The sequence below is a fragment of the Chelonoidis abingdonii genome, chromosome 4, assembly GCF_003597395.2.
Source record: "Chelonoidis abingdonii isolate Lonesome George chromosome 4, CheloAbing_2.0, whole genome shotgun sequence".
NCBI classification, from domain to species: Eukaryota; Metazoa; Chordata; order Testudines; family Testudinidae; genus Chelonoidis; species Chelonoidis abingdonii.
This window is the reverse complement of record NC_133772.1, coordinates 127014771-127029406: the sequence shown is the minus strand read 5'-3', so window position 1 is coordinate 127029406 and position 14636 is coordinate 127014771. Positions and strand designations below refer to the sequence as shown.

The 14636-nt window shown below is 40.9% G+C and overlaps 1 protein-coding gene across 5 annotated transcripts in view; it reads left to right on the top strand.

Annotated features, from left to right (window-relative positions):
- The first annotated feature begins 21 nt into the window (after positions 1-21).
- Positions 22-14636, top strand: part of ATG2B (autophagy related 2B) — an 82893-nt gene continuing 68278 nt past the window's right edge. For 3 of the 5 annotated variants that reach the window (XM_075065668.1, XM_075065669.1, XM_075065667.1), the window contains exons 1-4: positions 29-568; positions 5438-5600; positions 13368-13520; positions 14268-14370. In XM_075065668.1, coding sequence (XP_074921769.1) covers positions 407-568; positions 5438-5600; positions 13368-13520; positions 14268-14370 — 581 coding nt within the window. In that variant the 5' untranslated portion in view covers positions 29-406. Of the gene's footprint in view, positions 569-5437; positions 5601-13367; positions 13521-14267; positions 14371-14636 lie in introns of all 5 variants that reach the window. The other 2 variants (XM_032769502.2, XM_032769503.2) reach the window with 2 other exon arrangements.

Below are 14636 nucleotides of genomic sequence, written 5' to 3'. Positions count from 1 at the left end.
CCGCTTGAGCGTCAGCTGGCGTCACTGTCGCTCGGTTCTGGTGTCGGGGAGCGTAGAGGCACGTAGGAGGTGGCGGGTCTGCTGAGGGGATCGAAGCCTGGTGGCAGAGCGCGCGCGCGCGCCCCCGCGGTGGAGCCCCGAAGTCACCAGCTGCCCACCCCCCCACATCCCAGGGCGCCGAGAAGAGGGCGGCGACGGCTCAGTGAGGATGGAACTACCTGTCATTGCTTTCTCCCCGTGAGGGTGCGGGGTCCGGCCCCACGGGATGCGAGTGGGGGGCCGTAGGGAGCCCTTTCCCTAGCAGAGCTGACTCGAGCCCGGCAGCTCCCCGCCCCCCATCGCTCCAGCTGATTAGCCCCCTCTTTCTAGCCCAGCAGTTCCAGCCTAGTGACAACCCCCCGCCACCATGCCTTGGCCTTTCTCAGAGTCCATCAAGAAAAGGGCCTGCAGGTACCTGCTGCAGAGGTACTTGGGCCACTTCCTGCAGGAGAAGCTCAGTTTGGAGCAGCTCAGCCTGGATCTGTACCAGGGCACCGGCTCTCTGGCGCAGGTCCCTCTGGATAAATGGGTAAGAGAGGTGCTGTCTCTGCTGCTCCTGAGGGATCAGCCCCAAGCCCCTCCCTCGGGTGCCACCTGTTTTATTTTTAAATAACATTTTTGCCTTAAAAAATAAGAGTCAAATCTAATATTTTATCTAGGGAACTATTCTACTTGTTGCCATAGCGTCTGAACACCTTGCAATAAAACAAGTAGGCAGTTTGGTGCAGTTGGTATTCCTGCTCTCCCCATGTGCAGTCACACTGAGTGGGGTTTGGGTGCTTTTAAAAATGTTGTTTGAAAGCAAAGGCAAAGAGAAGAATCTTGAGCATGGCTGGTCAATCAGTTCTTTGGAAGGGAGATCCATATTTCAGTTGGCTGATTGATAAAAATGCTCCATCTCCAGCTCTTTTGTGGCTTTATGGACAGCTCCACTGTTCTTGAATAGAGGAAGCTCTGCTGTCATGGAAAGACCTGGCAGTGGAGAGGGAAGTGGTATCTCAAACCCAGACCACTGAGAGCTTTAATAAATAGCTCCCTGGCCTAGAAATGGATCCAGTATTTGGTTGTGAGTCAATAACAGAAGCAGTGGGAGTGGGAGTGGGAGTGGGAGGATCTTGCTCTGCTGGTGTTGTTTAGCTCATGGACTGCCACATTCTGAACCAAATTGATTTTTTTCAGGCCTTGCATATTCATTCCCAGATATAGTTTTGCAGTAATCCAGCCTGGCAGTCACAACAACATGAATCTTTATGGCTGGGTGTGTATCTATTAATATTTGTCAGTCTCTTGGCCAGCTGTCAGAAAAAGGAGGTATTTCTAGGAGCTGTTGACATTTGGGTCTCCATTATCAGTGAGGATTTTAAGGCTGAGCATCATTTTGACTGTATGTGGCTTGACTGAAAGGATGTCAATTCTTCACTGAACAAACAAGTTCACTGTTTTCTATCCACCTTCACTGAACAAGGTGGATAGAAAGCTGGCTAGATCATCAGGCTCAATGGCATTCCATGAGTGATCAATGGCTTCATGTCTAGATGGCAGCTGGTATCAAGCGGAGTGCCCCAAAGGTCGGTCCTGGAGCTGGTTTTGTTCAATATCTTCATTAATGATCTGGAGAATGGCATGGACTGAACCCTCAGCAAGTCTGCAGATAACACTAAACTGGGAGGATTGGTAGATACGCTGGAGGGTAGGGATAGGGACCTAGACAAATTAGAGGATTGGGCCAAAAGAAATCTGATGAGGTTCAACAAGGACAAGTGCAGAGTCCTGCACTTTGGAAGGAAGAATCCCATGCATTGCTACAGACTAGGGACCTAATGGCTAGGCAGCAGTTCTGCAGAGAAGGACATAGGTGTTACAGTGGACAGGAAACTGGATATGGAGTTGATAGTGTGCCCTTGTTGCCAAGAAGGCTAACAGCATTTTAGGCTGTATAAGTAGGGGCATTGCCAGCAGATCTAAGGACGTGATCATTCCCCTTTATTCAACATTGATGAGGCCTCCCCTGGAGTACTGTTTCCAGTTTTGGGCCCCACACTACAAGAAGAATGTGGAAAAATTGGAAAGAGTCCAATGGAGGGCAACAAAAATGATTAGGAGGCTGAAGCACATCTTACAAGGAGAGGCTGAGGGAACTGGGATTGTTTAGTCTGCAGAAGAGAAGAATGAGAAGGGATTTGATAGTTGCTTTCAACTAACTGAAAGGGGGTTCCAAAGAGGATGGATCTAGACTGTTCTCAGTGGTAGTAGATGACAGAACAAGGAGTGGTGGTCTCAAGTTGCAGTGGGGGAGGCTTAGGTTGGATATTAGGAAAAACTTTTTCACTAGGAGGGTGGTGAATCACTGGAATGGGTTACCTAGGGAGGTGGTGGAATCTACTTCCTTAGAGGTTTTTAAGGTTAGGCTTGACAAAGCCCTGGCTGGGATGATTTAGTTGGGGATTGGTCCTGCTTTGAGCAGGGAGTTGGATTAGATGACATCCTGAGGTCCCTTCTAACCCTGATATTCTATTATTCTATGACACTTTCCTCTTTTCAATAGCATCATTTGTTTTCCCTGTGTTAGGATTTAGTCACCTGGTCTTCATCCATGTGCTGATTTCTTTGAGACACTAGGATAGGTAGTTTGTCATTTTTTGCATTTTTTATGATGAATATGTAACTTTGGATGGTGTTAGCATAGTGTCAATCTTTTAATATGTGTTTATACAAACCTTGAGTTCGGTGGAGGAGAGGGTAAAGGACTGTGGAATGCCGTAGGTGAGAGTTTGGAAGGCATAGGAGCTTGCCTGTCAGAACTATCTAGGTCTAGTCTGAGGTAAATCAGGAGTCATCTTAATTAATGTAACTCTGCATAACTCTGATTGGCCTCTAAGGCAAGTCACAAATATCTTGTGACCGACTATGCAATACTAGGGAGGTCTAGTAGCATGAATATGACTGTTTGCTAGCTGTCCATGGCTATGAACAGACTGCCCAACTACCAACAAAACATAAATTGTTTCTGTACCATATTCGGGTATAAAGTCCAGCTGAGCAGGTTCTAAAATAGTAGTAGAGGTCTGGTGTTCTTGGAGTTGATGTTTTGCAAGCTATTCAATCACTTTGCTCAGGAATGGGAAATTAGACATTGGGTGGTATAATGCGTCAAATTACAGATCCGAATATGCCTTTTTTTGTTGTTACAAAAGTCATAAGCTTCCCTCTTCAAGGGAGTTGTTGAGATCTGTAAATATGTGGTCCCAGAACTCTTAACTGTCCTTCACCAGCGAGGAAGGCCATGGGTCAGTCTCATGGGCTTCAATGTGATGCCATGATTCCAGAATTCTTTTATGTGAAATCTGGTTGTAGGCCTTGCTTTGTTTGTTTGTTTAAGCCTTCAATCCTGTAAACGTGTGCTTAACTTTACTACTAGTAAACTACCACTAAACTTTGCTGATAGTAAAGTTAAGCATGCATGTTAGTGTTTGCAGACTTGGGGTCTTATTCTGTAAAATAGATATGGTAGGAGTGTTGTGAGTGTTTTATGTAAAGGACTTTTCAGATGTTCTAGATAAAAGACATTCTGTGAATGCAAAATATTAATTTCTTTATTTAGTCCTGTGGGGCAGCTGTTTTTGTGTAATAGGTGGGCAGACTTTGTTTTAATAAGATTTCAGTGCCCTCTAGTGAATATTAAAACAACCTTTGCTAGTTTCACTAGACTTGAAAGATAAACATTACAAACCCTTGCAATTTAGTAAGGTGCTTGTTGTACTAAAGAAAGTTAGTAAAATTTGCATATAATGTTCATTTTCCGGTTTGGAGAAACATTTTTTTTTCTGGGCAGTATTTTCTGGCCTATAAATTAGTGGGTAGCTAATGCTCTTTAGATATGGCTCACTCATGCATGACAGAAGGAATGCTAAAACAGGTGTTGCGGAAGTGCTACAGCTGCTTTTTTTTTCAAGTGACTTTAAACCTGCTGTCTACACGTCCTCAAGGAGGCTGTAGTTTTAACCTTAATTATTTTTTTCATTTTTGTTCTGTTTTGAACTGTTTGTTTTCCATCTACTAGTTTCATTTAACTTTTAAAAATATTTTAATGTACATAATATATACACCATTGTCTTGGTGTTTACAGTATATAGAGGGACAAGTTCTGGCCTCTACTATAGTCATTCAACTCCTTTGACCTCAAGAGGGTTGCACTGTCTAATGCAGGTCAGAATTTAGCCCACAATATTTGTGATGGAATAGATAAATATGCTTAATAATTGATTTCTCTGCTGCTTCTGATGTTAACCCTGCAAAGCCTTTCCATATCCTGAATTTTCATTGACTCTAGTGGAAATTCCTCAGTGATGTAGGATCAAGCCAGCAGTTGGTGTAGATGTGTGGAATCTTACAATTTTATTTTAAATACTTTTTAATCATTCACTTGCTGAACAGATATTATCTTTTTATTAATGCTGTTTAACTGTAATAAACATACACTTGTATTTTTTCTTATAGTTTGCTTAAAATAATTGGAAAGATGATAATAAATTTTCCTTTCTGTTTCCCTATATGTAGTTTGTTAAAAGAGATCTGAGGCCAGACTTATTCAAAATTTGTTTTGATATGCTAGATTTTATTAATATTCGTATATAGAAATGTCCATACATATCACTCAAATACATGTGAAATACCACAGTTTGAATGTATAGCTCATTTTTGTGGTAGCAACAAGTTTTAACCAATGTGCATTAATATTTTTCTGCTGATACTTCTGCTGCTTGAAACATTTTGCATTGTTGATTGATGTCTACAGTTACTGCATTATTTTTTATTAGAGGAACACGTTTAACTGCATTGAACTATAATCAGTCATATACATATGATAAATCAAATTGTTTCTTTCCAGAACTGTTTCAGGGTCTGATTCAACTCTTGTTAAAGTTAGTGAGACTCTTTACATGCAGTATAATAGAAATAAATCTTTTTGGCTCAGTGTTCACAGTCAGACAAGTATACAATGAGCATTACATCAAATTTTGTTGTTTGGTTCATGTCCTATTCAAAGATTCCTGTCACAATGAACAAACTGTTTTTATCCATTTACTATTCTGGCCTTTCCTGTAACTGTAATTAATTTTTATTTTTGTGGTAACACTTTAAGCTTCAGTACTATAATATTTCTATTAGCAACATATGGAAATTTATGTGAACAGTTCAGTAGTATAGATCATAAGAAAAACCACAGCTGGGACTGTATTAGATTAAAAGTTTAGTGTTTAATTAGCATGCATCATTGACAGAAACAAAGTAGAGGATATCTTCCAGCTTTTTAAATATATTAATTTAATTCCTTTAACATATCTTAAATGTTTTGCTTCTGTTAATATGAGTTTAATTTTGGATTCTCTACTTTTAGTGTCTTAATGAGATGCTGGAATCAGCAGATGCACCCCTGGAAGTCACTGAAGGGTTTATCCAGTCAATTTCTCTGTCTGTTCCATGGGGGTCATTGCTACAGGATAACTGTGCACTAGAAGTGAAAGGATTAGAGATGGTCTTCAGGCCAAGGCCTCGTCTTGGTAGGTTTACTGCCTTATCTTATTTGGCTCAGTGTTTTACATTGATAAATTAGGTGAATTCTAATGTTCAAATGTTTGAGATTATACTGGCAGTTTGCTTCAGCTGGTTCTGTGTTTTTTATTTTATTTTAATGTTTTTTATAACATTACACGTACAGGATAAAAATTTGTGCCTGGGCACCATTTGTTTAACATATCTATCTTAGAAAAAGAGAATACAATAATTACCAAGTATTGTTCAATATGACAGCAGTTTACTTCATTTAAGTCCGTAATGTTTTGAACTTCTGTGTCTTTGCTTCCACATTTACATAGATGTAATTTTAGAAACTAATAAAGAAATGTTTCCTCATAAGTGTCCATTTAGTCCCTAACATTTTATAATCAAACAGCCATGCTCCCATATTTTTGCTTCTGCTTATTTTTGAGGCATAGGAAAAGTCTCTAGAGACATTAATTGGGACTGATCTACCCATAATGTGATATGCTACCATGTGAGGACCACAAGTTTGTATTTTGTTTCATTTGTGCTATTTGGGCAAGCTGTATTGTATAGGTGGCCCTTTAAATTGTGCATGGAAGAGAGTTATCGATTATACAATAACTCCTGCTGGCCAGTTTGAGTAGAGAGCTGAACTTGACTGGATGAGAACTGATTACTGCTCATGGCTGGAGGATGCTGCAATGGCATGAACTTATTATGAGGAGAGATAGTGATACTATTTCCCATGGGTTTGTCATTGGGTGACTGCTTCACATATGTTCTCTTGAGGCCTCTAGGTGGCCCTGCAAGTAGGCTCCCCACTCCCTCTCAGTTTCCCCCTTCATGGGTCTTCAGTAACTCACAAAGCCCATGAAGGCTTATGCTCAAATAAACTTGTTAGTCTCTAAGGTGCCACAAGTACTCCTGTTCTTTTCACAAACCCTTGTATCCATTTTCACCCCTTCTTCGGTTCTGGTTTAAGTTAGCAAACATTCAAAATAAAGTTTGCAAGTCCATTTGTCTACCCCTTATCAGGTCACTCCCAGGCCTTTCTTGCCTGTAGTATCACTCCCCAACTTTCTCTACTGGAGTCTATTTGCTCCCAGCAGCTTCTGTACTCTACCTTTGATCTCCCTGAGAATCCCTTCTCTACAGCTTCTTGCTTCTCTTTAGGGGAATCAGCTGATCCTTGCTCAGATGTGCCTCCTTTGTAACTAGGGTTGGCTGTCCCCTGGCCTCCAAACCTTAAAGAGGTGAGCCATTCTGCAACAGCATTCTTTCAGGATCTTTGCGTATAAGCACTGTCATGCTGTTTAGAGTGGCTCACGACCATAAGTGCTTACCTCAGGGCAAACACCCCAAACTGTGATCTATAATTAAATTTCACCAAGTCAGTAACAAATGTGAATTCCTGGATATCTATAACCATCTTACCATGGAGTCACAGACAAGCCCCTTAGACTCTCCAGTCTATCTTGCACCCCAGGCAAACTGGACTTAATAAATGGATAAATAGTCACTTACACCAAAAATCACACCACATTCAGGTGGATTCCAGTCCCACAAGACCAGTCGCCTACTCGGATCAATTGGTACCGTAGATTTTACACCAAAGACACAGCCTGTAGCCAATCCTGTAATAAACTCAAGATTTATTAACTAAGAAACAGAAATGAATTATTTACAGGTTAGAGTGAGCAAACATATACACACAAATAAGTTAGCATCTAAACCCTTAGAGTGACAGAGTTGTTGTGATCTGCCAATTCTAAGTGTCTTTCAGAGTGGACCCAGGAGGCAGCTGGACAATTCCCATGCCTGAATTCACAAGTTCAGAGCAAGCATTTTCAAAGTTATAAAGCAAAGCTTACATATTTTCTTATAGCATGGAATACAGACATTGCAAATAAGATTAATGCATATAGCAATTTACAAGTATTTCATAGTCTAAACACACAAAATACATTCTGATAAGATTAATACCTGTTTTGAGCAAAACTAACGTGCAAGTGACTTGTTCTGGTTTCCCCAGGATTGTCAGTTCTTAGCTAATAAGACTATAAGGTGGATAGAAAGCTGACTAGATCGTCGGGCTCAATGGGTAGTGATCAACGGCTCCATGTCTAGTTGGCAGCCGGTTTCAAGTGGAGTGCCCCATGGGTCGGTTCTGAGGCCGGTTTTGTTCAATATCTTCATTAATGATCCGGAGAATGGCGTGGACTGCAGTCTCAGCAAGTTTGCAGATGACAGTAAACTTGGAGGAGTAGTAGATACGCTGGAGGGTAGGGATAGGATACAGAGGGACCTAGACAAATTCAGAGAACTGGGCCAAAAGAAACCTGATGAGGTTCAACAATTAGGAACAGTGTATGAGTCCTGCACTTGGAAGGAATGAATCCCTATGCACTGTTACCGAACTAGGGACCAGGAATGGCTAGTACACAGTTCTGCAGAAAAGACTAGGGGTTACATGGATCGAGAAGCTGGATATGGTCAAGTCAGTGTGCCCTTTTTGCCAAGAAGGCTAATGGCATTTTGGGCATTTAGCAGCAATTGAGGGATGTGATCATTCCCCTCCTATTCGCAATTGTTGAGGCTCATCTGGAGTACTGTGTCCAGTTTGTTGGGCCTGCCAACGCTATAAGACAAGGAGTGTGGAAAAATTCGGAAAAAGTCCAGTGAAGGGCAACGAAAAATGAATTAGGGGGCTTGAGGCGAAGAGCAGTGATTTATGAGGGAGGGCATGAGGGACTGGCGAGATGTGTTGCATGAGTCTGCAGCAAGAGAAGGATGAGGGGGATTTGATAAGGCTGCTTTCAACTACCTGAAAGGGGGTGTCCAAGAGGATGGATCTAGATCTGTTCTTAGTTGGTCGCAGGAGTGAACAGAGACAGGAGTAATGGTCTCAAGTTTGCAGTGCGGGGAGGTTTAGGTTGATATTAGAAAAAACTTTTTCACTCAGAGAGTGCTGAAGGCACTTGGGAATTCGGTTACTAGGAGGTGTGGAATCTCCCACCACATAACTAAGCTCGCTGAACACAATGCCATCAACAAGCCCAAGCAAACATCTGACAGCATAATCAAAAAGGAGTGAGAAAGGAGGTGTTGTTCGTCATATGAATAGGTGCGCAAAATGAACAAAGAGGCTGCTAGGCAGCTCTGTACTCCACATTCCTGGCCAGGCCATTACGGTGTCGATCCCTGACGATTACCAAAAGAAACTCATACATCTGCTCAATAAAACTCCCTGAAAACAGCCACAGGAATAGATCTGTACAGCACACTAGCCAGAACCCAGACTAGGTTATACTATTTGCTACCACAAGCATCCATCAACCTGGCACGCCCCAATCATCTCAAGGCATCTGGCACCCTAACATAGGATTGTCTGTCTATGTGAGATCCCTCTTCTCAGGCCCTATGCTCCAGTACTCCAGCGGTATCTTCAAGGACACCACTGCTTCTGAGGAATACAAATCATCAGGTGATCTTCCAGAAAACACCATCCTGGCCACTAGGCGCTGAAGCTTCTGTAACCCAGCATATCAGTCCAGCACAAAGATGGCTACAACGCCATCAGGAATAGCTAATCCTTCAAATAAGGATCAACAGCGTCACTGGTGGCCTGAACTTCGTGACTTTGGATCCTCACCACAAACTTATCACAATTCTTAGGGAAATATATACCTTCAGCAGCGCACTACTAGGGTAAACCCGCGTGGCCCACAGTATGCCACATCTTTATGGCTGACTTTAGAAGAATGCTTCCTTAGCTTTCCAATCCCTGACAAATCCCCTACCTCTACTTGCGCTACTTGTATGACATCTTCATCACTGGACTCATGGAAGAAGCCTCGAGGATTCCACCATCTGATTTTCCCATTTCCACTCCACCATCAACCTCAGCCTAGACCAATCCACACAAGTGATCCATTTCCTAGACACTACTGTGCTAATCAAGGCGATAGGTTCAATAACACCACACCTATAACGAATACCCACTGACCGTATACTTACACTGATATGCCTCCAACTTCCATCAGGACGCACCAGACGAGTTATCCATTGTTTACCAGCCGAAGCTAAAATACATACCGTATTCTCTGCCAATCCTCAGACAGAGATGAAACACTACCGAGATCTCTCTCAGAGCATTTTAAAAACAGTACCCACATCTCAGTAAGTGAAAAAACAGAATGATGACAGAGCCAGAAAGAGTACCTCAGAAGCCACCTATAGCTACACGAGACAGTCCCCAACAAAGAAAATAACAGAAGGCCTACTAGCCATCGACCCTACACCCCGCTAAAAACCTCTCAAGCGCCATCATCAAGGATTGCAACCTAACTCTTAAACGATGATGCCCTCACTCTCACAGATCTTTGGGCACGACCAGGCAGTGTCGCTTTAAGACAGCCCCCCAGTCTGGAAACAATACTACTTACAGCATACCACACACCTACACTTAAAACACTAACCAAGACGTATCCTTGCAACACAAGCGATGCCGCTCTGTCTACATATCTATTCAAGTGACACCATCTATAGGACCTAAATCAATCAAACCACGCCCAGGGACGTCGTTCACGCTGCACATCTACAAACGTGGATATATGTCATCAATGTGCCAGCAATGCCCCTAGCTGATGTACAGTTGCCAAACCCAGACATCTCTATGCAAAAGAATAATGGACACAAATCTGCATCAGGAATCATAACATTAAAAACCAGTGGGAGAACATTTCAACTCTCTAACACTCAGTGACAGCTTGAAGGTGGCAGATTTGCAACAAAAAACTTCAAAAACAGACTCTAAGAGAGACTGCTGAACGCAAATTAATATGCAATAGTACAAATTAACTAGGCTAAACAAGAGCTGGGAATGGTTGGATCATTACGACTAGTGAATCTATTCCCCTGTGTTAAGTTCTCCTACACCATTCTAATTACGGTCATCTTCATGATCATGTTCAAAGTTTTTTTTTTGATTTCTTCGTCTCCTGATGATAGCTATAAAGTTATACTAATCATAATACCTGAGATTATAAGCTCTTACCTGTTAGTATGCAGACTATCCCACTTTCATGTTCTCCTGTATGTATAAAATATTCTGTCTGTGTGTTCCATTCTGTGCATCTGAAGAAGTGAGCTGTAGCTCACAAAAGCTCATGCTGAAATAAATTTGTTAGTCTCTAAGGTGCCACAAGTACTCCTGTTCTTTTTGTGGATACAGACTAACACGGCTGCTACTCTGAAACCTCTCCTTCCTTAGAGGTTTTTAAGGTCAGGCTTGACAAAGCCCTGGCTGGGATGATTTAGTTGGGAACTGGTCCTGCTTTGATTAGGGGATTGGACTAGATGACCTCCTGAGGTCCCTTCCAACCCTGAGATTCTATGATTCTAGTGCCTGGCATCTGGCCTGCCAGCATACAAAGCACATTTTGGTGGCTACCACACACACTTAGTTTGCAACTAGCTGAGTGTAAATCTACTCCACTGTAATTTGCTACATGCTTACAGTTCATGTGGCCCCTTCTGCTGTGCACTAAAGGTTCCCTAGTGGGTTTGATCTGTCCTGCTTTGAAATTGGAGTGAATCAGTGTGCATTAGGGACCTTTTAGCGCTCGACAACAGAGTCTGCGAGGACACTTAATTCGTGGTTGCCTAGTGCGGGATAGATTTACTCCCCAGCTTGCTGTGAACTAAGTATTCACGTAGACCAGCCCTTTGGTGCTGTGCCCTAGTACAGTGGCTCTCAATTTTCCAGACTACTGTACCCATTTCAGAAGTCTGATTTGTCTTGTGTACCCCCAAGTTTCAGTTCACTTAAAAAATACTTGCTTACAAAATCAGACAAAAATGCAAAAGTATCACAGCATACTATTACTGAAAAATTGCATACTTTCTCATTTTTACCATATAATTATAAAATAAATCAATTTGAATATAAATATTGTATTTACATTTCAGTGTATAGTATATAGAACCCTAAAAACAAGTCATTATCGGTATGAAATTTTAGTTTGTATTGACTTCACTAGTGCTTTTTATGTAGCCTATTGAAAAACTAAGCAACTATCTAGGTGAGTTAATGTACCCCCTGGATGACCTATGTGTACCCCTAGGGTACACATGCCCCTGGTTTAGAACCATTGCCCTATTTGAATAGATTTCTTTTAAGATCACATATATTTTTGTTGTTCTATGTTTCAGTCTAATTTATTATAATTGAACTTAAATCTTAGGCTAATTTTACTTGCTAATGTCCATCTAAGATATTTTCTTAAAAAGAATGGTAATAATAGGCAATAATAAATAGGAGGAATGACCTTCAGTTTGGTGCTGGAGTCTAATAATACGAATGAGAATGTGAAAAGTAATACATTATTAATTAGTTCTTTGTACTAGCTCTTTACTTATAAATAGCTGATCACTATTTTCGTGGGGTTCAGGAAGGAATTTTTCACTGGTCGTGCTTTTCCTCTCCCCGGTTGTCAATGAGCTTTATTTTACTTTTTTGCACGAATATATGGTTGTCCTTTGCTGTCACAAATTGTTTAAAAATGGAGCATGTAGGAAAGAAGTATTGTCACTAAGCAGCTGCAGCCGCAAGATTCATACCTGCTGTAGGGATTTTTTAAAAACAGAACTAGCTACCTTGAGGTAACTAATCACATCTGAAACACCACTGAGGTGGTAACATGGATGCAGTTTACTATCTTTATTGTTGTGTTAGCCTCAGTTGGGGCTTGTCTACAGTGGAGCTTTTACCTCTAATTAATTGATATGCCTTGTCTATACTACACTTTTAATATGAGCAAACTTCAGGGTATTATCAAGTTAGCTGTTAGAGATGACCATCAATTGTGTTATCTGGCAGCTAGTAGACCTAGGACTGACCTCTATCAACTAACATGATTGTAAAGGTATCAAACAGCGTCTAAGGCCTTGTCTAGACTAGGATTTAAAGATGTGATGTTAGCACATTTAAAAAGTCTAGTGTAGATGAGACACATTGCTTTTAACACATGCTAAACTGATCGAGTCAAATTCAAGGCTCCCCCTTAGTGTTTAACTTCACCAGTTTAGCACATGTTGAGGGCACTGTGCCTGGTCTAGCTAGACTTTTTAAACATGCTATTCGCATGTACTAGCTAATGTGCTAAAATCACACCTTAAATCCTAGGCTAGATGGGGACTGAGTGGTTAAGTGATGTTTCAAATCTGGTTAGCTGCCTCAAGGTAGAGATGGTCTTCCTATAGATGTGGATAGAGTCTAGTATGTTTTACATTATGGTAGCAACCAAACTAATAATTGGTGCTCTTCCCTAATACCCAGAAGTCATCTTCGGTTACAGCTACCTTAAGGAAGCTAACTCCATTTAAAGAACAATGTTTTTTCTTAGGTCTTGTCTATGCCTAGTCTTGCTTACAGAAGTCACACCAGTGTAATTAAAAATCAGTTTTAAAAACTGATTTAGTTCAACCAGTTTCAAACCTTCTGTGACCCCACTAACCCTGGTTTAAAACTGGTTGTATTGATTTATCTTGTACCTATAAACTTACCAACAGAAGCTAAAAAAAAAGAACCCATTTTTAAATTGATTTGAGTGTGTCCATGGAGGGGTTTGCACCACTTTAACTACTGGTTTAAAATTGGACTTTTAGTTAAACTGGTGCAGCTTCTGTGTAGACCAGACCTTTGTCTAGATAGCAAACAAATGATATGTTTTGTATTTGGTTTTGTTGGTTTTTGTATTTAAGAATTTTGTCTTCTTCTACAGCATCTGGTTCAGAGCCTATGTATTGGTCAAGTTTTATGACCAGTAGTATGCAACTTGCAAAAGAATGTCTTAGCCAAAAACTGACAGATGAACAAGGAGAAGGGTCTCAACCTTTCGAAGGGCTTGAGAAGTTTGCAGAAACTATTGAAACAGGTATGACTTTACTATGCACCTTGTGAATTAACATCTTAAGTTACATTATGTTAGTCTACACCATGTCGTGATATTACAAAATGAGAGCTCCCTTGCAATTGCTTCTCTTCTCTCTCAACTTTTTATCAGTGACTCTACCTTCTAACAGTTAAAACAGAAGGAGAGAGCCAGGAAGTAAAACCACAGTAGTAAAAAAATACAAAAAAAACAAAACCCCCAAAAAACTGTTCCTGCTTTGTGCTGATTCAGCTCTTCATTAGAGCCAAATTCTCTCAATCATACCAGTATAAATTTGGATAATTCCTTTCATTGACAGGGCTGACTGACAGAATATCTTGGTTCTGGCAGTTCTGGTTTAGCACATCATGTGACAGTTGGACCAGCATTGGTGTTAGTAGCCCTAGGAGGAAAAACCTGATAGAACAGTCTTCTGTACAGTTCATGTTTTTATTTGAAGAATCAGACTTAGCATAGGGCGGCATTGGATGCCAAAACTGCATCTTCTTCAGATTGCTTTACATTTTTGAATGTCCAACTGGAAGAAGCTAAGACTTACTGATAGAAAACTAGATTCTTATTTGGAATTATGATATTGTATTGGAAGTTATTTATAATCCTAATGAAATAAATATTAGCTTTCTGTCAACAAAGAAGAATTGATCTTTTTATTTATATATTAAGTCATTGTCTTATTGATTTAAAATGGTCATGGTGTAACTGTATTGTCTTCTGGTTTCCTCGCTTCAGTTCTAAGAAGAGTGAAAGTTACCTTTTTAGATACTGTTTTGAGAATTGAACATGTGCTGGAAAATTCTAAAAGTGGATCTGCACTTGAAATCCGAATTGAGAAGTAAGTGTTGCTTAAAATCAACCTAAAAAAAAAAATAAATGAAACTGGATGGCTCTGATCTTTATATCCACAGATTTACACACAGGCACACATCCCCTCACATAGTATAGCTCTGAAGTCCAAATCATTCATGCGGTTAACTTTTGATGCCTTAAGTGAATTTTCAGGCTTGTGCTTCAGGGTTAAAAATACCACTGTAGATTTCAGGCTTGTGTTGGAGCTTGGGTTCTGAAACCCAGCGAGGGGGGAGTGTCTCAGAACCTAGG